The sequence below is a fragment of the Pleurodeles waltl genome, chromosome 9 (genome assembly GCF_031143425.1).
Source record: "Pleurodeles waltl isolate 20211129_DDA chromosome 9, aPleWal1.hap1.20221129, whole genome shotgun sequence".
Taxonomy (NCBI): domain Eukaryota; kingdom Metazoa; phylum Chordata; class Amphibia; order Caudata; family Salamandridae; genus Pleurodeles; species Pleurodeles waltl.
In genome coordinates this window covers 868,766,401-868,794,192 of record NC_090448.1, presented here as the reverse complement: position 1 = coordinate 868,794,192, position 27,792 = coordinate 868,766,401, and the positions used below count along the sequence as shown (strand labels likewise).

At 43.7% G+C, this 27,792-nt stretch overlaps 1 protein-coding gene across 1 annotated transcript in view; it reads left to right on the top strand.

The window, feature by feature from the left end:
• The window catches only part of EML5 (EMAP like 5), a 1,994,219-nt gene that overhangs the window by 650,482 nt on the left and 1,315,945 nt on the right, over positions 1 to 27,792 (top strand). Inside the window, exon 6 of the mRNA XM_069208148.1 lies at positions 9,793 to 9,928. Coding sequence (XP_069064249.1) covers positions 9,793 to 9,928 — 136 coding nt within the window. The remainder of the gene's footprint in view (positions 1 to 9,792; positions 9,929 to 27,792) is intronic.

Here is a 27,792-nt window from a genome sequence, read left to right as displayed (position 1 = left end):
TGTATATATGTGTATATTTATATATAAATCTATATATATTGTGTATATACATGATTCGTATGTATAAATATATTTATTTGTTTAAAAAAAAAAAAAAAAAAAAGAAGCTTCTATTAAATCTACAGCTATTTTATTGCAATGTTGTGTGATTTACAATATTAAGAGATGTTGCTTTGCTCTTTCATTACATTGGGTTATTGTTATTCTCATGCACGTAAAAAATGTTGGTACTGTCATCGGCACGTCGGCGAGGACCTCTTATTGCCTGTATGACGTCAGACGGCGTCGCGTGGGCTAGAGTGACGTCCTCGTCAACGTGCAGAGACTAGTAAGAAGATTTCCGTCGAATGCTGGCGCCATGGGGGTATTCATTAGGTGAGGAATCCACAGGTAGCTAATGTATCCACCAGAAAAGTCGTTACCGAAGGTAAGTAACTCGTTCGTTAAGTACTGTTACCTTCTTAAAAATGCAATAGCCTGCTTCTGCTTAAAACAAAGGCTTGTTATATGTATAATACTTCTTTTGGCTAGAGTCTGGCGCCCCCCGGCATCACTTGAGGCCCCCTGGGTGGGGGTGGGCCCATGGGCCCACCCCCCAGTTTGAAGATCTCTCTGTTTGAGAACCAGCAGTATTTGGAGGAACAGCAGGAGCTCAAGGAAGGTGAGATTCCTTTGCCTTTCCAAGACTTCGAAGGAATTGAGGTAGCGAGTGGACTGGACACATCCCCTGAGTGGGAATTGTCATCCCCTGGGGGTATACCCCCTCCAGGAGGTTTCTTCGTGCCATGGGATAATTAGAAAGTCCGCAGAACCTTTAGACTTACCTCTGCCTACTACAGAACTTAAGTGTAATATTTTAACTGAGGTTCTCCACTCATCCTCTCCTTCATCAGAACCCTTGCTACCATTTAATGAGGCCTTGTCTGAATTGATGGAAGAAACTGGTTACGACTCCTGCATTTTCAAAAGCCATCCCCAGGAGATATAGAGTTGCAACCGGTGACCCGCAGTTCCTGAGTCAGCATCCAGTTCATGAAAGCCTGGTGGTGCAAGCTTCATGTGTGAGGTCTGCTCCTGGTTCCTTCACTACGACTCCTGCGGATAGGGATTCTAAACATATGGAGCAAACAGCGAGAAAGATATTTTAGTCTGGAAGCATGGCATTGAAATCAGTTAACACTACATGTTTGCTTAGCAGGTACATTCATGCGGTGATGGACTTAGCAAAAGAGGTCTTCCCTAAATTGCCACAGTAGGTGCAAGGCCATTTTGCAGAACTAATGCAGGATAGTCAGGTGGCAGCGAAACAGTTGATACAGTCAGGCCTGGGTACTACGGATTCTGTTGACAGAACCATAGGGACTTCATATGCTACCAGAAGGCATGCATGGCTCAGAGGATCGGGGTTTCCCCCTGATGTGCAGTCCTCTTTAATAGATCTTTCATTTGATGGAGCTAGACCTTTTGGAGCCAAGACTGACTCAGGCTTAGAAAGGTTTAAAGAGAGTAAGGCTACTGCTAAGTCTTTGGGTCTTCAGGCACTCTCAATGCCTTACAGACCTTTCCATATGTTTAGGGGGTCTGGCCACAGATCCTCCTTTCAAGGGAGGCAGAAGTTCCAGAGTCAACAGTCTGCCCACACCCTCTATAAATCCTACAGAGGTCGTGGAAGACCTAGACAGCATGGGATCATCCATCATCCTTCCTCCTCCCCCACTTCATCCTCGGTTGGAAACAAGTCAGGGAAGCAGCCATAGTTCTCTTCCCTTTTGGCATCATGTGTTACCCATAGGGGGAAGATTAATTCATTTTCTACAAGAGTGGAAGTCAATACCATTGGACTCATGGGTGTTGTAGGAAATGGGTATGCACTTCCCTTTCAGGAGTTCCGCCCTCCCTTCCCAGCATACTTTTTGTTCAGAGGCTCACCTGTGGGTCCTTCAGCAGGAGGTACAAAATCTGTGGTTAAAGGGCACAGTGGAGTTGGTTCCAGGCAGGAAAGGGGTCAGGGATGTTATTCAAGATATTTCCTGATTCCCAAGAAGGATGGGCATTTGAGGCCCATCCTAGATCTAAGTATTTTGAACTAGTACCTCAAACAGTAGAAGTTCAAAATGCTGACCCTAGCTCAGGTGTTTCTAGAGCTGGACAAGGAAGACTGGATGATTTCTCTTGACTTGCAGGATGCGTATTTTCACATCCCCATTCTGAAGTTGAACAGGAAGTATCTCCGGGTCAAGGTAGGGTCGCAACACTACGAGTTTGCGGTTCTTCGTTTTAGTCTTACTTCTGCACCTCGAGTCTTCACGACGGTGATGGCAGTGGGTGCAGCACATCTAAGAAGGAAGGGAGTATCGGTATTCCCTTACCTGGACAATTGGTTGCTCAAAGCCAAGCCCCCAGAGTTAGTGCTACACCATTTGCAGGTAACAACCCAGTTGTTCAACTTGGGCTTTTTGTTGAACATGCTGAAATCCCACCTGGAGCCCTCACAGCGCCTCCTGTTCATAGGGGTCGTACTGGACACAACACTGAATCATGCCTACCCTCCTACTCAGAGGATTCAGGACATTCAGGCTATGATTCAGATGTTTTAGGATGTAATGGTAGTTCCGGTCCTAAAGGTCCTATGGATGCTCGGTCTGTTTGCTTCCTGTATTCTGCTGGTCAACATGCAACTTGGCACATGAGGGCTCTCCAGTGGTGCCTCCGCAGCAGTGATATGAACACAACGTAGATCTCAAGGAATCCATTACAGTCTCTAGAGACACTGCAACGGATCTTCGATGGTGGAGTGTGGACAGCAACCTAGGGGAGGCCGTTTTGTCTTTCACCTCCGATGACCACAGTCGTAGCGAATGCTTCCACTCTAGTGTGGGGAGCGCATCTGGGGGATCTGGAGATCAAAGGTCTTTGGTCTCCAGTGGAACAGATGTTTCACATCAATCTGTTATAGTTATGGGCAATACGTTTGGCTCTCAAGGCCTTCCTCCTGTCCATTCGCAGTCAGTCGGTTCAAGTCTTGAGAGACAACACTACCACGATGTAGTACATCAACAAACAGGGAGGAGTAAGGTTGTATCTTCTATGCAGAGAGGCTCTATGATTCTGGCCATGGGCTCAGGATCATTGGATTTGAATACCATTTGGCCGTGTTTCTCAACATACGTGTGGACATCCTCAGCCAGCACTTTTCAGCCGACCACCAGTGGCGTCTCCATCCCGAGGTGGCTCTTCATGTCTTTCAGTTGTGGGGGATGCCTCACATAGACCTGTTTGCCACTCACCATAACGTGCACTGCTCGGCATTCTGCAGCCTCCAGTATCCGATGCAGGAAGCATTAGGGGACATGTTTCAGTTAAGCTGGAGCAACCTGCTGCTTTACATGTTTCCTACCCTGCCTTTGACTCCTCGGTTTCTGAGGAAGATTCACCAAGACCGGGCCCAAATCATAATAATAGGCCTGGATTGGGCAAGAAGGTTTTGATATGCAGACCTCCTTCAACTCTCATTGTGCCCTCAACTCCATCTCCCTCACAGGTCAGACCTCTTCTTGCAGTTGCAGTGGCAGGTTGTACACACCCACCTTCAGAGCCTGCACCTACATGCCTGGAGATTGAACGGGGCAATCTGATTTCTGTCACCCTAGAAGTGGTGGATGTCATGTTATCGGGCAGGCGACACGCCACCAAAACTGCTTACAATGGTAGATGGGCCAAATTTGTTAAATGGTGTGGGCAGAGAAATATAGCTAGGTTTAGATGTTATACACACAAAACCATAGAAATTCAGCAGTTGTAGTTTCACTTATCTCAAGTAACTAACTCGTGCCCTAAGGTAAGTATAACTCACGCCCTTGTCATGCACAGTCATGCTCAATTTTCTCAATAATAATTTTACAGCAAATGTTGCAGTGATATTGCCAATGAAGAATGTTATGAGTGATGCAATATGTGGGGTAATTAGATGTGCCTTGCGGGAGCACAAGTTATAGTTACCTTAGGGGGCACGAGTTATAGTTGCTTGAGCTAACTCTACCCATAACTACTGAATTTGTATGGTTTTATGTGTGGAAAATCTGAAGCTAACTGAAGTCCCTGTAACCTTTGTTTACTTTAGTGAATTTCAAACTTATTTTGAATTCTATTTCCTAACCATAACGTCCCTGTCACCTTTAGTTTTTTTCAGTAGATTTCTGTGTTTTTTTAATGTTATTTTATAACTATAACATGCATGTAACCTTTGGTTTTGTCAGTGAATATCTAGAGTTATTTTTAACGTAAATTAATATATAATTACCATATGTTAATCCGACCACCACCATGCACGGCGAGGGGTTGTCCTCAGGCCCTGCAGCCAACCACTTGCATTCTGCCAACTCTGCCCTGTGCGCAGCAGGGAATTGGCCACAGAGCCAGGCCCATGACCAGGCTCTGCAGCCAACTCCCCAAAGGATGGCCCTTGGGACCCCATGTCCTGGGGTCTGCCACTATTTTTAATGGAGATGGAGGCATGCAGCCCCCCCTCCCCAGGCTGGTTTCGGCCCCAGGAACCCCATTCCCCAGGACCTAATAAATGTTGTGGGAAAGGGGTGCATGTGTCTTCCTCCTTGGCCACATTGTGGCCCCAGGGACCCCACCACTGGGGCCTGGCACATTTATTTAGGGAAGGAGTTATGTGCTTCTCCCCCCCAAACCCTGGGCCTCTATTGGCCCTGGGACCCCATCCCCCAGGGCACACAACTATATTTATGGGGGAAGGGGAGCACAGCCACCTCTCTGGGTTGATTTTAGCCCTAGGGACTCCATCTCCCAGGGCCTGGTCATATTACAAAGGGGGGTGAGACATGCAGCCCCCCAGGCCCTTTTCGGCCCCAGGAATCCCGGGGCCCAGTACCTTTTTAAATGGGGGAGGGAGCACACAGCCCTATCCACTGGGGCCCAGCCAACAAAAGGTGGGTGCCCCCAGCAGGTTCCCTTCATCTAGCGGGAGTTGTCATTGCTCCTGTCTGCATGGAGCAGCTAAAAATGCTGCTGCCTGCAGGCAGGAGCAATATTCAGATCTGTTTCCCTGCCCTCATCACTTCAAGCAGGAAAACAGATCTCAAGTCCGCTGTCAGCTGGTGGGAGCATTTGCAAAGCTCCTGTCAGCTGGGAGCGAACTTTGTGTTTGTTCTCACTTGGCGGGAGTTTTGAAATTGCTTGCCCCATGCCAGAGCAAACACAGGTTTCCCTGCCTGTACCAATGCAGGCAGGGAAACCGCTATGTCCCAGGGGTGGGTCCCCATGGGGCATAGCAGGAGCCGACCCTGAGGGATGAAGTGCCCGGGATATTAATTACTCCGGCTGGGAGGCCCCCTTCTCCTTTGTTATTGTGGTCCGACTCCGGGGATGGGATCCCCAGGGCCAAAATCAGCCCAGGTAGAAGGGCCGTGCGGCCCCCCTCCCTGTTACTAATATGGTCAGATCACAGGGGAAGTCAGCCTGGTAAGGTGGGCCTTGTGCCCAACCTCCTACTTTTAATAGGACCGGACCCAGGGGATGGGTTCACTGGAGCCAAAATTGGGCAGAGGAGGGGCCCAGGCAACTCCACCTCCCCTTCTAGATATTGGCCAAGCCTCAGAGGGATGGCGTTCCAGAGTCCGAAATTGGCCTGGGGAGTAGTGGGGCCACTGTCTCCTCCCTCACCCATAATAACATAACGTATTCCCTACCGGGTCGTGGCCCACCTGGGAGAGCTAATGAATACAGGCGCAGAAAATTCATTTTTTTTTATTTTGCCACGGATCCTCCAAATTTGTGGCAATATTTATGAAAAAGGAACATTGTACTGCCCACATTACTAAGCCTAGGGGGTCAGGGTTTCCTTACCCTGCCCCCTTGTATTTTTTTAAAAACATTTTTCTAGGGACTCAGGCCGAGCCCCAAGCCCCATGATGGTTGCCTCCACTTCCTGGTTGAAATAGTGGCAATCAATTAGATACCATTATGAGATCATTCGGATCTGTGGACCCTCTGCATCAATATATCTGCATAAATATTTTTTGAATAACTTAAAACCTACCGAACTGATTTACACCAAATTACAAAATGAGATATTTCTGGACCAAGATTTAGCTTTCTGCCAAATATGGTGTAATTCCATTCAACGGTTCGGGCAGTAGTCATGTCTAAAAACCTGATGGGAAATTGCATGGGGAAACACATTTGGGACCACCCTTTTTCTCAGCCCCCGCCTGATGAATCGCCCCCAAAACTTTCCAGATAGCAGCTAAACTGGTTGGCACAATCGTTTTGAAAATCTCTTGAAGATTTGTCAACTGGTGCCACAGTTATTAGCAAAACAAAAAATGTGTGTCCTATGGAAACTAGGTCCCAACTATTACTACTTACTGGTGACTGCCAGTAAGTTAAAAATATATATATATATATATATATATATATATATATATATACACATATATATACACATATATATACACACACACTCACATAGGGCTGGTGTCTGGTGAATAAGTGAACTACCGGATTTTAGTGAATAGAAATTTTATTGTATTCCATTGAAGCAGCACTGGCCCAATGGGGGTGTCGGGTAAAGCAGGTGGAGCAAACCAGCAGTAAATCTCTCCTTCATAAGTAGCATTCACAGTCAGGGAATAAATCACCAACACTGTTTTTCTTTTTTGATTTTTTGGCTCTACCTAAGATGAATCCTATGGCAACTGATCATGGCTAAAAAGCCATAACACTTCTTGTTACATTGCTGACACTATTAGATCTTTAATAACAATACTGTGCATGGAGTAGTGGGTCGCAAATCAACCTACCCCATTTTTAAAGATTTTATGTAGCCTTTTTTTCAGACACATCCTACCCAACAGAAAACAGCCCACTCTGTTAATTGGTGAATTGCGTATGGCAACAAAGTACAAAATTGGAGAAAGAACTATTCCGATATCTAAACATGAGATACAGCAGATATAGCACACATGTAGACAATAATAGCAATAGGTGGCTAGGCTAAAGCTAATGCGATGGATACTATCAACCCAAAAACAGAAGTGGAGGGCAGTGGGTTGAATATATTGTTTTTTTCCGGGCTTCATGACTCAATCCTACTCTTGGTATTCGTGCTGCAACAAATAGTCTTGGAGTGGGTGCTAGATGTCCTTTGGTCTGGCCGTGGGAGACAGTAATGCAGCATAAATCTCGCTGTTGGTGTCACAAAAAGTTAAAATTTAAAGCCAATAAGGGATATCTGAGCTCGATTGGCTACCCCATTGCAAAGCAATTTGCTAACAGCAACCCTGTAACAGTGAATCTGCGAACCCCTCGTGGAACATCCCATACGTATCCCACCAGAGCAATAAGGGGGTCTGGTTACAAATCAGTCCCTGTCATTAAGAAGAGTTGGGAAAAAAACAAAACAGTGCTCCAGAAACTTCCAACATGGGTACAAGTCCATGTTAGGTGTGCAACATCAACCCCTCTACAAAACATTTAGGACAGTTCGAGAATCTCCTGGGATTGAGTTTTGCCAGTATAGGTACGTCTTAAAAATTTAGTGTAGGAGCTTGTGTTTGTGGAAATTAGCTTAGTTTGTTGGCAATGGTAATACCAGATTTTTTCTGGAAGGGGACGGTGCAAGTCAAGTTCCCAGGTCTCCCTAAGCTTCCTGTCCTGGGCTAGTAGCAAAGGCACACTAGTGCATTTTGAAGTGGTCTATAGGGGTTGCATTGTAATTGTACTTATATAACGCTTACTACCCCTGACAAGGCGTCAACACGCTTTTTGGCAAATAAAACACTACTTCAGATCCCAAAAAGGATTAGTAGTGGATTAGTATAGGGAAATACGAGTTAATTTGAATGGTGTCTGTTAGTTGGATTGATTAGGACAATAGAGAGATAGAAGAGGGAAGAGTCTAGAAAGTGTTATTTGGGAGATCATAGTAGTAAGATAAAGTTTGGGATGAGTAAAGGGAGAGAGGGGTCTCTAGAAATGGATTAGGGAGACCATACTAGTAAAATGAGGTTTGGGGTGATCTAGAGGAAGGAACAGACTAGAAAGGGTTATTTTGGGGATCATAGTAGTAGAGCGAGGTTTGGTATAAGTCAGAGAGTGGAAGCAGAGTATAAAATGAGAGAGGTATGGGGTGAGACATAGAATAGTGCATTGGATAGAGTCAAAGTTTTTTTATTCTACAGTAGGAGTAAAGTAATACATAAATAGATTTATAAGTACAAAGAGAGGGCATACATGTATAAAGAAGAGAATCTATTGAGTTTTCAAGTAGTATTTTATAAACTAGGATTTTCAAGTGTAGCTGTACTTTAAGCTAATTTATTTGTGAATTTTTATAACTATTTTTTATATTAATGTATATTTTCCTTATTAGTTAAATAATGAAGCACTTGTAGAAACTGATTCTTCTCAAGCACTACTAGCCTGTCAAAGGCCTGAGGTTCACCCTCCTCTGTCCCTTTCCCTTATGCATTTATCTTTCCATTGCAGCTCAAATATACTGAATACATGAGAGACAATATCAAATTACGAGCTCCGAACATAAAAAGAAGTCCAGCACAGTGGTAACACACACAATGACGATGATAAACCTTTCGTCTCACTGAGTGAATTAGGCTTGTTTCAGGTTTCTTATTATATGCAGTTGTGCTTGTGCATAATCATCCTAAGAGTTTTGTTAACGTGGGACTCATACCCCCCTGGAATGGCACTGTGCATTCAGCCTTCCAGTTTGAACCTTATGGTTTAAAATCAGTAAGAATCACAGACCAAAGTAACCAAGCAGTGAATGAGTAACCTGTTAAGAACATACTGACACCTCACAAAAAGGTGTGTGAACAAAAGAGGAGAAAGCTTTGCTTAACCTTGAAGAAGTGAGCGGTGCCAAAGAGACAGCAGCCAATGGTGATCAGGGATTCTTTCTGCATTGAGTGGAATAATGAACACTGGACAGCTTGGCGGGAGAGTGCATCTCTGGATCTGTTAAAGAAGTAGGGGAAACATCTCTCTCCATCTTAAAAACTGTGCCTATAGCAAGAATACTGTAGCTTAAGGATACTTTAGGCTTTTACAAAACAATATAGAATGTAAAATATAATTGTACATTGTAGTGTACAGGTGCAAGGGAACATTAATGTTAAAGTGATAGTAATATGGTTATGTTTCACAAATTGTAGCCTCGTAAAGAAATTGGCGGTGTTGACATCAACTCTGGAGACTACAAATAAACATGGGGAACGTTGTGGGTATCAACACTCATTTTGGGGAGTGGAATGTATTTTCCCCCATCATACTTTGACGCAAAGCAGGAGAAAGGCAGAAAAAAGGGGAGAAAGAGAGCAATAGGAGTAAAAAGTGACAAAGCCAGAAAGGAGGGATGAAAAAGAACCAGAACATTAAGATTAAGAGACAGTAAGTGGAGTGGAGTGGATGAGTGTGGCATGAGAATCAGAGGCAGAACATTTTGCTGTTTACCCACACAGCTCCCAAGGAAATCTTTGGACCCCTCCACTTATGTTTAACAAATTACGAACGATGTCTAGGCATTCACGCTGTGTGCAAATGAATGAGCTTTAGTTAGGCAGTTTGAAAAACCTCTAAACTACAAGCAATCAGATATAAGTGTAATATTGAATTGACTTCTCAAATCTTAGCTCGGCCTGCATGTGCTGTCTTAAGCCAGTGTTTTGCAGACGTAAAATGGCAGTTCTGGATTAAGATTTGTAATGCATGAAGGTTTTCATTAAATTCTGTCTCCTTTTTCCACAGGCGGGAATTTTCAGCATGAATGCTTGCGAAGAAGGCTTTGCAACGGGCGGTCGTGATGGCTGCGTTCGGCTCTGGGATTTAAATTTTAAAGCTATTACTGTGATTGACCTCAGGGAAACAGACCAAGGATACAAAGGTAAAAGTTACTTTGTTTCATTTCTGATGTGCCAGTCAGAAGCTATTAAATGTAATCTACTCAGTTTTGTTTAGATGTAAATGCTGTCTGAACAATGTATTTACCATGTGCACCCCATTAGGGGCAGTTCAGTATTTTCTAGATGCCTGACATAAATTGTTGAATGACCCTGCAGACTTATTATGTTTTGTTTGCTGTTCCCTAGTTTGTGTAACTGGAGGTGGATGGAATGGCTCAGCATAATTTCTAACTTTTATCCACACTGATATCAATTTTGGAGACTTCTGCAACATAATTCTGGTGCACATATATTTTGTTTGAGCACATAAGGTATGCAAGAGAAGGGTTGCACTAAATGTGTGAGCCTGCAGTATGACTTGGAAGATTAGCCTGCCTTCCTGGTTAGGGATAATGGTGGTTAGTTTCTGTTAGTCTCTGCAGATGTGGACCTCAGAAGCCTGACTCTTAACGTGGTAAACACAGACTTGGCTGGGGGAAAATGTATAGGACATATAAACACTGCAAGCCATGATCATTCTGCTCTCTAATTTGTCAGTGCTCCACCCAGTCCCTGGATACTAGGTCTGGATTAGGGAACCAAAGCAGCCTTGGCAAAAAAGCTCACACCAGAGCAGCATCTGCCCAGAGAGCCATGTTTCTCCGCTGCGTTGTGCAGTGCAATGCAAGTCAAGTGCAGCATTTGTGAGGCAGAGGCCAAGTGGTTGTTGACCCGTCTGCTGGAATCCAAAGCTCATTGTCTACATGTAGCAGGTAGATCAAGCATCCCTAGTATAATTCTTGGTACTGCTTGTGTTCCTCCACATTTTTGAAATTAGAACACCCAACCAACCTAATGTCACTGATTTAGAAACACCACGGCCAGACTAGTGACTCGCTGGCCTGGGTAAATTTAGAAATTAAGATAAAGGAAAGCCTGTTGATTTAATTTTCAAGAAATGTTTTGAACCCATTCCAAAGCTGGTTTCCTTAATATTTGGGTGGGGGTGTGGAGTAGACAGAGTGTGGAAATGTTTAGAGCTGGCAGTATGGTATGGTGTGAAAGAGGGAGAAGGGTTTGGCAGTAGAGAGTTGGAGCCTAGGTGTTAGGGGTGCCAGTGGACAGGGTCTATTTTAGTGAGACTGGAAGGGGCTTTGTGTCTAAAATTTACTAACAAGCATTTCATTGTAATTATAATGTACAAGAATGGAATGATGGTAATTTGAAACAGGGTATTAAGTGTACCGGAGGGAGGATAATCTGAAAAGTAGAGAACTCGTAGTAGCATTAATTATAAAAAACAAGTCTCAACCCTAACTAAATGCAAGGCACTTACATTTGAGCATTTCTGACTGCCGTGACAGTCAGGTACAGCTTACACAGTGTTTTTGTCATTTTGAATACTTCTAAGTTTTGTTACGATACTTGCTATTAAACTCCTAAAGGTAATTTAGTCTGTACATATTGTCTGTCACATCAGCACCCCCAAAAACGCATATAATCTACTGTACAAGAACAGTACATCACTTCATATAGAGCAAACCCTGTGAACAGTAGCTGAAACAGTACATTTAATAATAGTAATCGGTTTTGGGGATGGTTGACACCATACTACAACACCAGAATTTGAAGATGGGCATAGCAAGATTTAGGTGGAAAGGTTCTAGAGCAAGTATTGCACAATGTTTTTTACAATTCTATTTTATTAGCATTATGTATGCGTACAATGTTATGTTTCCAAAGACAAGTTTGGAACTCAGGTCATCATACTTGGGTCCCCTGCTCACTGTGCCATTGTAACCAAACTACACCCAACTGAAGAGCCCCGCTCAGGGTGAAACCGGCCGTAGGTTGCTCGTGTTTCGATTCAGAGAGGATCTGGCCTGGCAGCTTGGCCTGCACAATTCCCAATCTAGCAGGGTCAAGACTGATTTGTATATGACTGGGTTCAAGCTGATGATGGGCAAAATCCAATAGATTGGGATGTTGCCCGAGCGATTGTCAGTGGCTGAGATTAACATAAGCATTCCATCCATCACTTTGTTTTTTGATGACCTGAGTTTAGAAATAAAGCCAGCAGGTTCATATGTCCAAATGAGTAGATATTGGTGTGCTCTTAAAATGGGAGGTAAATGAATAGTATGCGTTTTCCCCTGCACCGCATAAAAAGTGTCTTCTAATATGACACTTTTATCAGGCAAGCTGATGGGAGGGGCTTGCAGAATTATCTGTATACACTGCTATAAATGGGCAGGTACTGTCAGATACTGAGTACCTGCTCTCCATTAATTTGAAAGTAGGAGTTCCTGCAGTTTATCAGCAGGAGTGCAGTGCTCAAAACGGGAGAGAATTGGCACTTATCCGTAGCAAACAGGTACTGTGGGATATTTAGTACCTGCACTTCTATATTTTTATTTTAACCCCTGCACATATGTATGTCAGATTGCCTAACTGTCTTGCCAAAGTGAATAGTTGATAAGTTTGATCAGATACATGGAAGGCTATCAGCACATTAAGAAGTTTCTTCCTCTTGTAAAAATATAACAATGCAAAAATGTATTTCTGCTTTGCTCTCCTACTCCAGACACTTCCCTTCGCAAAAATATAGAAGAGCTTTGCAGCGCGTAGAACCATTCATGTTTTCAGTTGTCTCCCTTGCCCCTTGCAGCAAAGATATTTGGGCATTGTGCTTACTCTAGGTTAAAGCAAGCACTGGCAAAGCCAATAGGTCAAGCTTGTTTTAGGTTTAAATGTTTAATGTAATGGCCATGTGTTGCAGTGTGCTGTGTTTGGATGCACAAACAGTAAGCAAAAGTAGTGGTCAAATGGCCCCACATATGGTAAAGAGGTATTTATAGCTAGAAACTGTGTGCTAGATTTTTCATCTTATATACTATCTTTAATTTTAATTATACCCATAGCTGTAAGGGAGTAGAAATATGGGTTACTTCACAGATTGGGTTGTGGTTTATATAAAAGATACTAGTGTGTGACCTGAACTAAGCTGTGAGAGCATGAGCGACATTGTTGAACTGCCCTGTTGGGCACTCTGTCTCTCTGGCACTGTCACAACAGTGGATTTGAAAGGACCAGTGCATGTTTCTTTAAAAAAAAAAATGTTGGCATGACCTTTAGGATCCAAAAAAGTAAACTGCACAATGGCCAGTGACAATACCCAACAGGCCAGTTCAGTACAACTGAGGGCGGATCTTCCTCCATTGACACCGGCGGGGCTTATCCGACTGCCTCTAATACATTTCTTCTCCAGGGATCTTCCTTTATGGTCATACGCACTGTATTCCCCGAGAGGAAAGCTATAATAGCAAGTAATTCACTAATGTTTACGCAACATCTCAACCCCAATATTAGAAAACAGCAAACTGACGTAAAACTAAAGTTCAAGCAGGGTCTCCATGTTGGGTCTAAGCTGATAAAACAGCTGACCATTTGGGCTGTAGATGGTGTGCTTTGCTACACCACAGGCATGATCAAGAGCTGCTCTCAGTCGGCTTAGTGCTTGGCTGTCTGAAGGTTTGCTGATGACTCCACTGATGTTTACCACCAGTCAAGGTGTCTTCTTCATTCTAGGTTAGTAAATAACAAACGTTTTTGATCAACATATTGTTTTCCTAACCCCATACAAATAAAGGACATACTGTAAACTCATACAGTGTTTTGAGGAAACTGCTGTTTCTGTTATTGCGTAGCATACTTTAAGCTGAAACAGCATCATTCCTGGATGGCCTCTGCTTTTATCAGACGTCTTTCTTTTTTTTTGTCTGAAGCCACAAACCGATCTGATGAGAAGGGGCAAGAGGCTTTTCGGCACGTGGAAGAGCTGTGAAGGGATTTTTCAGAGTGCACACAGGTCTTTCCAGGACAAGCATGCTGTGATAACAAAGCCCATCTCATAAATGCAACTTCTAACACTAAATACAACACAAGTAGAATAAACACATGCTTGATCAAGAAATCATTTGTTTTGAATACTTTATTTAGCTTTTTACATGATAAATGTTTTCCTAAAAAATATAAGGCCAGGAAGATATTCTTCTGCAGTTACATTCTTTTTTAGACAAAACTTCAAGTAAGAGTTTGCTTTTCCCTTTGTTGGTTTTAATGTGGAGAGCCTTTTTAGGGGCAAGTGTAAGGAAATGCCTCCTTGGCATGGTTACCCCCTGACTTTTTGCCTTTTGCTGATGCCAAGTTATGACTGAACGTGTGCTGGGACCCTGCTAACCAGGCCCTAGCACCAGTGTTCCTTCCCTAAACTGTACCTTTGCTTCCACAATTGGCACAGCCCTGGCACTCAGATAAGTGCCTTGTAAATGGTACCCCTGATGCCAGGGAAGGTCTCTAAGGGCTGCAGCATGTCTTATGCCACCCTGGGGACCCCACACTCAGCACATGCACACTGCCTCACAGCTTGTGTGTGCTGGTGGGGAGAAAATAACTAAGTCGACATGGCACTTCCCTCAGAATGCCATGCCAACCTCACACTGCCTGTGGCATAGGTAAGTCACCCCTCTAGCAGGCCTTACAGCCCTAAGGCAGGGTGCACTATACCACAGGTGAGGGTATATGTGCATGAGCACTATGCCCCTACTTTGTCTAAGCAAAACCTTAGACATTGTAAGTGCAGGGTAGCCATAAGAGTATATGGTCTGGGAGTTTGTCAGACATGACCTCCACAGTTCCATAATGGCTACACTGAAATCTGGGAAGTTTGGCATCAAACTTCTCATCACAATAAATGCACACTGATGCCAGTGTGGAATTTATTGTAAAATGCACCCAGAGGGCATCTTAGAGATGCCCCCTGAATACCGATCCGACTTCTAGTGTGGGGCTGACCAGTTTCTGCCAGCCTGCCACAACCAGACAAGTTGCTGGCCACATGGGGAGAGTGCCTTTGTCACTCTGTGGCCAGGAACAAAGACTGTACTGGGTGGAGGTGCTTCTCACCTCCCCCTGCAGGAACTGTAACACCTGGCGGTGAGCCTCAAAGGCTCACCCCTTTAGTTACAGCGCCACAGGGCATCCCTGCTAGTGGAGATGCCCGCCCCTCCGGCTACTGCCCCAGCTTTTGGCTGCATGGCTGGAGGACATAATTAGAAAAACAAGGAGGAGTCACCCACCAGTCAGGACCGCCCCTAATGTGCCCTGAGCTGAGGTGACCCCTGCCTTTAGAAATCCTCCATCTTAAGTTTGGAGGTTTCCCCCAATATGATTAGGGATGTGCCCCACTCCCCTCAGGGAGGAGGCACAAAGAGGGTGTAGCCACCCTCCAGGACAGTAGCCATTGGCTACTGTCTCCCAGACTAAACACACCCCTAAATTTAGTATTTAGGGGCACCCCAGAACCCCAGAAATCAGATTCCTGCAACCTGAACTAAGAAGAAGGACTGCTGACCTGAAAGCCATGCAGAGACGACAGAAGACGACAGCTACTTTGGCCCCAACTCTACCGGCCTGTCTCCTAACTCAAAAAACTGCAACAGCAACGCATCCAACAGGGACCAGCGACCTCTGAAGCTTCAGAGGACTGCCCTGAACCTAAGGACCGAGAAACTCCTGTGAGCAGCGGCTCTGCTCAACAAACAGCAACAATATTGCAACTTTTCTGCAACTTCTAAGGACTTCACTCTTCCCGCCGGAAGCGTGAGACATCACCCTCTGCACCCGACTCCCCCAGGTCGAGATCCAGAGAACCACAACCACAGGAATGACTCCCAGGCGACTGCAACCCCGTGAGTAGCCAGAGATGACCTCCCTAGACCCCCACAGTGACGCATTCAGGGAGAATCCAGAGGCTCCCCTTGACCGCGACTGCCTGTAAGATGGGACCCGATAGCTGGACCAAGAACTGCTCCCGCAGCCCCCAGGACCAGAAGGAACCGAACTTCAGTCAGTGGTGGCTGCCCTGAGAAGCCCCCCTGTGCACTGCCTGCACCGCTAGAGGAACCCCCGGGTTCCTCCATTGAATCCTATACAAAACCAGACGCCTGCTTTGCACACTGCACCCGGCCGCCACTGTGCCGCTGAGGGTGTGTTTTGTGTGCCTACTTGGGTCCCTCCCAGTGCTCTACAAAACCCCCATAGTCTGCCCCGAGGACGCGGGTACTTACCGGCTGGCAGACTGGAATCGGAGCACCCCTGTTCTCCATAGGCGCCTATGTGTTTTGGGCACCTCTTTGATCTCTGCACCTGACAAGCCTTGAGCTGCTGGTGTGGTAACTTTGGGGTTGCCTTGAACCCCCAACGGTGGGCTGCCTCTGCCCAGGATCTGAGACTTGTGTCTTATTTACCCCACAATCTAACCAATACTTACCTCGCCCAGGAACTGTTCATTTTTGCACTGTCTAGTTTTAAAATAGCTTATTGCCATTTTAACAAAAACTGTATATGTTATTGCTCTAACTCAAAGTTCCTAACTTACCTGTGTGGAATACCTTGCATTTTATGTATTTACTTCAAATCTTGAACTTGTGGTTCTAAAAATAACTTAAGAAAATATATTTTTCTTTATAAAAACTATTGGCCTGGAGTTAAGTCTTTGATTGTGTGTTCCTCATTTATTGCCTGTTTGTGTACAACAAATGCTTAACACTACCCTCTGATAAGCCTACTGCTCGACCACACTACCACAAAATAGAACATTAGAATTATCTACATTTGCCACTATCTTACCTCTAAGGGGAACCCTTGGACTCTGTGCACACTATCTCTCACTTTGAGATAGTATATACAGAGCCAACTTCCTACAGCGAGGCAATGCGCTAGCATACGTGTCTTGCTTGCGAGACTCCATTGTGTTCCGTAAAGGATTTGGAGCCCGCCTGGCACTCACCATTTGTTGGTTTGCGTGGCACTCTACTTTACAGCCTCGTAATTTGCCAGGGCACGCCTGGCGTCATTTTGGTTTCTCTGTGTGAAGCAGGGATCAAGCACTAATTGATGAAACTTAATTAGTGCCTGTCCGCTTCTCCCTACGTGAGCGAGGTACTATTTGTTCTTTTTAACTTCGAGTGCCCCAGCAAACAGAAGGCTTGTGACTGGCAAGAACGTGCCCAGCAGGCACAAAACTGCAAAGTTTTATTTTTTAAAGCTAACTTTCTGTTATTTTGCCAAGTCGTCTTTTCTCAGTTTGCTCTCATGTTTTATTTTGTTTTTGCTCGTGGACCTCTTCTCAAAAGATGACAATTAACTTGTTTGAAATATGGAGGACCTATTACATTGCAAATGCTTGTGTGGTGTTGTGGTTAGTGTTATTTGATGACAATCAATTGCCAGAGTTTATTGGTAATGACTTCCAACTGTTTTAGATCGGGCCACCTTAATTGAACAACTCCTTCCTTTCCGTGCTCTTAGTACTAGTCTCGCTTCATTGTAAACACAGCAGAGCGAGGCAAGGTAATTGGGTTCTATGCTTGTAGCCTGTGGCTGGCAGATAATTAGCCAGCTCTGAATAATTTCAGCGATCATATCTCTGTTCACTATCGGGATACGTTTGAAGCTATCATTGGTTGAGGTCAGTGGAAACTGAGCCTCTCTCACTTTGAACTATGATCAGACAATTCCACAGTATTTCGCCTACCTGATCTCTCCGGTCGTGCTATGTGTTCATTAGAGCGAGCAAGCCACCGGTGTTATTGTGCCATTCAGTAGGCTGTTCAGTACAAGTAAAATGGCAGAATATAAAACAAAGACCTTTCAAAATCAATTTACTTCTTCCAGACACAAACATTTATTATCTAGGTGCTGCGCTTTCCTACTTTGCTAGTATGCCTGGGTGTGTCTAAGTGGTAAGGCTTGACTCTCTTGCCTGCCTACTTGGTCTCTAAGCATAGGAAATTCTGTCCGTCCGGTGAGTATGGATTCTGAATACAATGTCTGTTCAAATGTATTTCCAAATATCTAAATCGCAGCTTGGATTTATACATGCTTAAATCTACTTAAAAACCAGCTCACCCCATATCTTTATCACCATATATATATCTCACGTTTCTTATTATGCTTATTCTCGTGAATTAATGGCTTCTTTATTCTTGGGGTTTTGCGTAGTGCCACATGCTGCTGAAGCTACTGCAGTGTGCTCTATTGGCTTAGCAGAGTGTGTTTTAACAATGTTTATAGGATATTTATTGGTGATGAGCTGAGAGAGTGGGTGGAGAATGGCAGTTTGTTGGACGCCCAAGGTCGATGTGCAAAGTGTGAAAACACAAAGGATATATCAGTCTGAGTGTATAATATATTTGTGTTAGTTAAGGCATAGATATTGGTCATGTCATGAAGAAGGTCCATATGGATTAAGTCGAGAATATGGTCACTGGTGTGGGACAATCTATACCATATCACTGCCCAATACAGTTTCAGATTGTGGCTATCCAGTTGTATATGTGGCAGGTCACGGCTCACTTGGTCACATATCTCACTTAGAGTGACTGGGGAGACCTGCTTACTCAGTTGTAGCGGGCCCAGTACCAATCAGACAATATTTTAATATATAAGGATTGTCTTATCCAGGTGACTGGTTGACACCTGTTCGGTATAAGTCAATAAGGACGCTCAATGAAGGACCACACGCCAATTATAAATACAATTTAGCTTTACTAGAATTGCAGGTAAAATGTAGGCATTTAGCACATTAACAATAGTAGAATAAGAATAGCAATGAAAAACATCTATTTATATATAAGTACACTACAAGGAGCATCTATATATATATATATATATATATATATATATATATATATATATATATATATATGTATGCAAAGTGACAGATATAAGTTTTAATTAACTGTATACTAAAATGCATCACACTACGATATTCGGGAAGCAGAATATAAATGAGTTGAATACTTCAGATAAGCTTTGATTTACTGCACACCAAAATGCATGTTTCAATTACTGCAGCAGGCTCTCACTACGATGTTCAGGAGACAAAATATAAACAAACTGAATACTTCAGATAAGCTTTGATTTACTGCACACCAAAATGCAAGTTTCAGTTATTGTAGCAGTTCACACTAAGAGGTTTAGAAAGCAAAATATAAACGAGCTGAATACTTCAGGTTATAAACACAGTGCAAGCATAAATAATCAGTCATAATAATAGAGCAGAGAAACAAAGGCCTTTCATCCCCGTGTGGAAACTTAACTTAGTCCACGATATGCTGGGAAGCCCTCTACCGCCTGCTTGGACCTATCTCCCCCTCAAGCACCACGAGCAAACAGGGAGGCAGCGCTGGGCCATGGCAGCTTCCACAATTCCATCTGCGAGCTTCCAAATCCCTCACCCACACTTCAGTGCTTAAATAACTCGAAGCCTGGATTTTATCTCATTCTGGCATTTTCTAGCTATGTTATCAGTACTTGGCTGCTCTGCCCTTCTCCAGCCTTTGTTTTAATTCCATCTTCTCCCTGTACTCTCGTTCTCAAGGTTGAGACGGAGTCTTCTACACAAACAAGCTTGAAAATAATATCATGAACTTTTCCACGATGTTTGGGAGGGGGTTTCAACAGGTATTACACTCATCTACACTGCTCAGGCTAATTAATCCTTCGCGTTACAATGTCTTCCGCATCTTTCCCTATACTGAACACTCCACCCCTTAGATGAGCGTGATGCATGTTGAAACAGATATCATTTACTTTGACATTCTGCTAGCTAGGTTGCTACTAATACTGGTCAACGTTATTCTAAGCGCTTGCATCTTTAGTATGAAGCTGCTTTGTGCATACATATAGTCTACATAGTATAGTCATTAGCGTAACACAAACAATCAATAACCAAATTAGCTGTTGTAACACTATAATTAGCTTCTTCATAGCTCCTAGTGCCCAGCCTAAGAAGATGTCATACCAATGGTGCTCAGTTATTTGCTGGATGCATGAAGCAGTGTGCATAAGCTGTTTAGTGTTTATGGTCATCAGTATGGCTGTATCCTTGGTGTATTTAGCTGCCATATCAAATTTAGCAAAGGTAACTTGTGCGTAGTGCCTGATTGCCTCTTATCTGGGTAGCTTAACAATGAGCGAGATGTTCCACTCTAACTGCGCACGCATTTGCGTCTGTAATGTGGTTATGGTGAACTTGGACGGTACAAGATGTGAGTGCTTATGTCAATAATGCTGGTAATATTGCGCGTACACATTACTTGCTCTCCGGTGGTTTGTATAAATCCGTTAATAAGTAAGGGATGATTAATGACATAACATATACTCTCTGTCCCTATCTGATATAAGTCTGTGCCATTTAATAGGATAAGGTAACCATTCACATTCTCCCGGTATTGTGTGAAGACATGGATCTAGCACCCGTCCAGTGTGGGTACATACCCACCCCTTAGACCAATCTGCACATCTAGTAGGATCTACAGTGTGATTCGTTTAATCAATCTACTTTTTGTCAGTGTGAGGTATCCGCCATTCTTATACTTATCACTACGGGGAGCAATATAAAGGGGCACCATATGTCAGGAGGAAGATCACTTTTTACTATATCAAAAAGAGCATAACACATTTCTTCCTCACCGTGAAACTGTATGGGCTTTACCCATATTTCTTCAGGCAAATGCAATTGTTGTCTCCAATATTCACCCTGAGGCTGTCCCCATTCTGCGTTAAAGTCTGCATACTGTAGATTAACAATGCTTTACCATAGTATGCACTAGATGCCCTTGGACACTGCTCGTGTGTTTTAAAAGCGCTTTTTTTTTTCTTCGAATTGTTCATAAGTGAAATTATGCCATTGCCAATCGCGATTCAACCCATGCAGGATTTTCCATACTTCTTGTGAGTGTGTAGGCCCCCATTGAGAAATTACTTTTATGGCCTCTCCTGTACTATATCCTGTAGAAGATAGCTTATTCCTAATGGCTTCAACATCAAAAGAATTCAGGGCCCCTACCCCGATTCCGGTGGCCCCAGCTATCAAGGACCCTAGATCTCTTCTATTGCGTAACTTTGGCAAGGGCCATAACTGTGGTGTCCATGGTGCACATAATGGATCATACTTTGAGACATTCCCCTTGACAAAATGTATCTGTAACACAATACGATTAATTATGCTTGCATGCAGAACTTGCTTACATCCTATTCTATATCGCATTATAGAAACGTTGCTTAAGTTGTTAACCATGCGTTTTTCGGTTATATAAAACATGAAGGCTGGTATTCTATTGTTCATTGTCACAACCACAATGTGTCCTGGTATCACAATATTTACATATCATGTTTAGCATGTAACTCAAAGCCTGTAATGTTGCTGGCGTCCCCTCCACCTTGTTCAGTCCGTTGGCATGTCGGATTTGCTGTCCAGTTACCTTCCAGGTCACAGCTTTGGCAGCCATCCACTTGCCTCCAGGTACCTCCACGTTGCAAAGTGAAACATTTCCCTGGTCATCAGTTATGTTAGCTGCTTGAGGTGCACAAGTGACATGACGGACTATATTGGGTCGGACTCATACACTTTTTCCGGTTATAATCATGAACCACGTCATTGATGCAGATGTCATCATTTACGACTGTGGGGTAAGTCTCACTGCAAGTACAAATACAGGTACATTTGAGTTCTTTAAAAGTATAATATACGTACTCCCCACCCCTTGACTCTATTGCTCTTCTGCCTCTGGCTTTTTCACTGGATGGTTCACCCATACTTTTCTTCCTGTGCTTCCAAATCCTCCCTCACCTCTCTGGGTGTTATCGGGGGGAAGATCTTTCTTCAATGTGAGGGGTGTACGCTTGTTCACAAATCACTTGTGCAAGTCTATCATGTGCTGATAACTTTTTTAGCTGTTCTTTCAACAATCCGTTATATCTCTCAATCATGCCTACAGCTTGTGGATAATAACTAAGGTGCACAATCCACTGAATTCCCAGTTCCTGCGCCCATCCCTGCACTGTTTTCCCTGAAAAGTGTGTGCCCCTATCTGTTTGGATCTCATCATGTGCCCCATAATGTTTTATCAGGTAGTTTAGCCCTCGCAAAGTGGGCTTTTGGTCTGCAGACTTACAGGGCATACCCAACATAAGGCCAGAGTAGGTGTCCACCATGGTCAATACGTAGCTTTTTCCTCCTTCCTTTGGTAGCGGCCCGATATAGTCCAATTGCCACACTGTAGTAGCTGCAGTTCCTCTTCTGATATGGCCGCTAGGCTTCTTTTGCAAGGGCATTTGTCTAATCTGGTTGCATGTGGGGTACTCATTTACTGCTTTTTGCACTTGTTCTTTAGTGGCTGGAATTTGTCGTAGCTGTGCCCATGCATAAGTGCCATTCTTTCCTGGATGTCTGGATGCTGCATGGGCCCTGTTTGCTAAAGCGGCTTCAGCTTCCTCCTTGATGACCACCGTTCACGTTTTGGCCATCTGATCTACGGTGTTGTCGAATAGAGATGCAAGTGAGGTGTTCAATGGGCAATGGGCGTCCACATGTCCCACATAGATTTGACATTTGTGCCCTTTCTCCCACATCTCTTCCCATAGCTGTTCGCCTCCCGAAATGGGGGTGCCTTTAATTTTCCATCCATCCTTGCGCCAAGTCGGGGCCCAGCTTGCTAGTCCTTGGTAAGTGGCCCGACTGTCAGTGTACACAAATGTTTTCTCTCTGATGGGGGCTTGTTCAATCACTGCTGCTACCCCCTGCCGTTCTGCAAGCTGGCTTTATTCATTATCCCCTTCTCACAGCAACATCGTTTCTGTAGCAGGCTGGAATGCAACTGTTTGCATTTGTCTTTTTCCGTGATAGTACCGGGCGGTACCATCTGTGAACCATGCATTTTGCCGGTCTTCTTCGATGAGTTGTTCAAAAGGCGGGGCTGTCTTAAATGGTGAGGATTCCTTTTCAGAGAGCTCTAGTGCAGGGGCCATTGCCTGCAAGTCCACTGCCCCTAGTTTATCTTCTTGTAACTTCGACACTCCTGCTGGTCCTGGTTTTGCCCTCTGCTGCAGTTACCATTTCCACTTCACAAAGGCAAACCCCTGCGCTCTGCCTACTTTATTGCCAACCCCTCCGTCTCTTGTCCAACCTAGTAAGGGGGACCCATGTTTTTAAAGTGACCGGCCGATCATCAGTTATGCGTTCTATTGCTACTAAGGCCCAATCTTGTGGCACCCTCATTTTTTCCTGCTTCTGCCATAGGCTCCACATCACTACATCATCTACATCATCCTGTACTATAATTTCCAGCTCAAACGGGTCTCCTTATGTGATGGGACCTAACGTAAAAGGATTCTGTAATGCATCTTTTGCTCCAGTGTCCCACAACCTCACCAACCATTTAAACAAAGGCTCTGCAGGCATCTGCCTAAACATACGGGTTCTCTGCAACAACTCACTCTGCGTATAATCACTTACCAAGCAAGAATTCTGTATTTGCCCGCCATTCGCTCCCTTTTCACCTTCAATTTCACCTACACGTCCTTCTCCACTTTCAACTCCACCTAGGTCTGTTACACGTACTTCCACCTCATCCTCCCAAGTATGTGGATCCCAATTTTCTTTGCGTACCAATGCCCTCACTTGCACAGTTAAGGGTATTTTAGGCTTCTGCCTACTCCTCTGTTTGCGTATCAATGCCCTCACTTGCACAGTTGAGGGCATTTTAGGCTTCTGCCTACTCTTCTGTTTGCGTATCAGTGCCCTCACTTGCACAGTTGAGGGCATTTTAGGGTTCTGCCTACTCTTCTGTTTTGCTACTCGTACTGCTAATGCAGTGCATCTTGCCTCCATTTGATCACCCCGAGTCACTGCACTTTCTATGGTATCTTTCATAAGTAACTGCCTTTCCTGCAAGGCTGCAACCTCATCCCGCAGTTTTATTATCTCTGCATCTTGTGTTAATGTATTCCTGTATACCGTATGGAGCGCAGACAGGAAAAGCCATCCCACTTGCCCTGCTGCTTTCAGCTCCAGCTTCGCCCCTCTTAGCTTCACACTCTCAACCGCATCTTCCACTAAGAGAGGAGTCACTTTCTCATCTAATGCCTCCCATACCACCGGCGCTGCCCACCGGTTCAGGAGTCCTGCCACACCAGAGAACGGGTCAGTTGCTAACCACCCGGGAATTGATCTGGCTTCTGCCCCATGCTGCCTTCCGCTCTCTGCCTCACTTTTCTTACATCCCCATAGAGGCATTATTGACTTATGCCCCACTTCTGGTACCAAATGTCTTATCCAGGTGACTGGTTGACACCTGTTTGGTATAAGTCAATAAGGACGCTCAATGAAGGACCACACGCCAATTATAAATACAATTTAGCTTTACTAGAATTGCAGGTAAAATGTAGGCATTTAGCACATTAACAATAGTAGAATAAGAATAGCAATGAAAAGCATCTATTTATATATAAGTACACTACAAGGAGCATCTATATATATATATATATATATATATATATATTTATATATATATATATGCAAAGTGACAGATATAAGTTTTGATTAACTGTATACTAAAATGCATCACACTACGATATTCGGGAAGCAGAATATAAATGAGTTGAATACTTCACATAGGCTTTGATTTACTGCACACCAAAATGCAAGTTTCAGTTATTGTAGCAGTTCACACTAAGAGGTTTAGAAAGCAGAATATGAACGAGCTGAATACTTCAGGTTATAAACACAGTGCAAGCATAAATAATCAGTCATAATAATAGAGCAGAGAAACAAAGGCCTTTCATCCCCGTGTGGAAACTTAACTTAGTCCACGACATGCTGGGAAGCCCTCAACCGCCTGCTTGGACCTCTCTCCCCCTCAAGCACCACGAGCAAACAGGGAGGCAGCGCTGGGCCATGGCAGCTTCCACAATTCCATCTGCGAGCTTCCAAATCCCTCACCCACACTTCAGTACTTAAATAACTCGAAGCCTGGATTCTATCTCATTCTGGCATTTTCTAGCTATGTTATCAGTACTTGGCTGCTCTGCCCTTCTCCAGCCTTTGTTTTCATTCCATCTTCTCCCTGTACTCTCGTTCTCAAGGTTGAGACGGAGTCTTCTACACAAACAAGCTTGAAAATAATATCATGAACTTTTCCACGATGTTTGGGAGGGGGTTTCAACAGGCATTACACTAATCTACACTGCTCAGGCTAATTAACCCTTCGCGTTACAATGTCTGCCGCATCTTTCCCTATACTGAACAGGATTTAAGCCTATCTATCAGTAATGAGTAGAAAGCAGGGATGACCAGTTCCATGGAGAATACTCTTGATATAAGAGGCATGTTCAACAGGTTTAGAGAAGGACTCAATGAAGAGAGCACAGAGTACAGAGATTACACCGTGTAAGACTCCCAACACTTCAACATATTCTTCTGTCCTCAAAGCTGGCTGCTGTTTCTATGATCAGTAAGACCCAGAATGGAGTATAAAGCCTCATTTTTAAGTCAAGTGTGCAAGCTCTCTCCAACCTATTGTTATCTATCTGTGGGCTTTTAACCACGCCCATCTCACACCCTTCACTTTTACTCGTTCGTGGGCTTGCCTTTCAAAAATCCCTTGATGTGATTGGTAAATGCTTTACGTTTGTCCTGCCTTGGAGCGGTTTTGTTACCACCTTGCAGACTCACCCTGTTACATGGATAATTCCACGACTGCTGATATTCTTCAGCATGAGCGAACTATTTTTTTCTTTTGTCTTTACCCGTCATGCTCCATGGTGGCCATGGCCCTCATAGCGCCAACAGCGCAAACTCCATCGGCTGTATTGGGGCACTGGTCATATTGTTCACACATTTACCTAATCAGAGTCATTTCTTTTGGCTCTCCCCTTCTTGCTCCATAGCTTTCACAACAACACTTGTACTTGATAAATGCTTTACTAAAAAAAAAAGGAGAAATCCGCAAACCGGCTTTACCGCTGTGTACAATGTTCACTGCACTCAGGCACTCGGGAAAACACCGACCAATAACGCTTTGCAAGCATTCTTTTTCACAACATTTTTGCACATAACGTAGCCTTTAGTGGTCCTAGGACAATGGGACCACCACCAAAACGTTCAGCATGACACACCTTTTGTGTTAATGTCATCCCTAGGTCCCCCCCACTAGCTTGGTGGGGGCCCCAAAATAATAACTCCTCTTACCATTCAGTGTCTTTTTAAGCTCTCTTATGGTTGGAGCTTTTGTTTTACAGCTTAGAGTAGTTTGTGTTCTAAGGAGGCCTTAGTATTGCAGTAGGCTTGACTTGTGTAAGGTACTGCGTTCTCTAGGGGGTAAATATATGGCTGCACTGCATTACATGCTGCCATTCTGTTTTCATGTGGTTATGCCTTCTAGGAGCTAACTATATGGATACATGACCATGTCCCATAATGCTTTGCAGGGCATTCTTTTACAAAACATTTTTGCTTATAACTCAGCCTACGGTGGTCCTAGGGCAATGGAAACACATTCAAAAGATTCACTAGAACCTGATCTTTCTGTCTAGATCATCTCTGGGTCCCCACACTAGGTTAGTGTGTGCCCAAAATAATAACTCCTCCTTCCATTCACTGTTTTTTTTTAAATTTCTCGCTTGGCTGGAACTTTTGTTTTACAGCTGAGAGTAGTTTGTGTTTTAAGGGTCTTGTTTGTAATATCACTGCAGTAGGTCTCCTATCCCTAAAAAAGTATAATGCACTATGTCCTCAAGGGGCTAAATATATGGTTACAGTGCAATACTTTCAGTCATTTTATTTTCATGTGGTTATGTTTTCTAGGTGCTAACTATATGGTAACATGACAATGTTTCTTACAAATGCATTATCATTGTGGTGTCCTCAAGGGGCTATTCTGAGCATTACAGTGTAATGCCAAACTTGTATTTCTGATAAAGGTTTTTATTGGGTTTATATGATAATTGTATACATTTCTCCTTATTGCAATTCTCACCATGATTCAGGCCAGCTTAACATCCTTATTACACTATGACTGTTTGAACATTCTTGATATGTTTGGGTGACTCTCCTAGTTTATTTTTCTCATTACTTCCCTTGTCTATTTTGTGTCTCTTTTTGGGAATTGTGTTAGCCAGCAAGCAACACTGATGGCAGGGTAATGAAAGTGATATTCTATTGAAACTAGCATCGCAGATTTAAATTGCATGCTAAATGCTGAAATTTTCATTTTGGGCTGCAGATAGAGGAAGAAGGTAAATGTAAGTGCTTTAGTTATATGCAGGGCCACTGGAATTATGTGGCAGGAAAAGACTGAATTATGAAGCAGCGTTGACCAATTTATGTGGCAAGAAATGTCAAGTTATCCAGTATTGGATCTTTCATAGATTCACATGCTTGAATCCTCCCCGTCATCGAAGTGGGAGTCCCACAGTATCCTATACAGCAGTATGCAACAACCACAGAGGCTACAATGAAAGTAGGCCTTCAATTTGCTAGTCCATCCATGTCCTTTCTTAAAAAAGGCTCTTTTCCTCAGATTTTCACCGCACGTCGCGTGTGAAGGGAGTCTCCCTGAGCTCTGCTCAGTTTTTTCCACAAATTACTTCAAAAAGGTTTTGGATTTTCATCTATTCCAATTATGTGTGATACTAAAGGCCTCTTTCGTCCCTGCAAGACCTGTGTGAAAAAGAGAGTCCATGTGGATGATCCACATAAATTTTTTATTTATTGCCTTCATCTTACTCATAAGGCAAAGGAATGCAAAATCTGCCATACTTTTCCACCTTGACTTTGAGAGTCAGAGAAGGCAAATTATTGCTGTGGCTACAGGAAACTAAATCCCCAAAAACATCTTCTGATGAAGATAGTGATTATGCGCCTAAGTCACATAGGAGGGCTAGATCTTTGGAGGGCACTTCTGAGGAGAGTAGAAAATCCCTTAAAATTCACCACCAGTTGAGGTACTCTAAGAAAAAA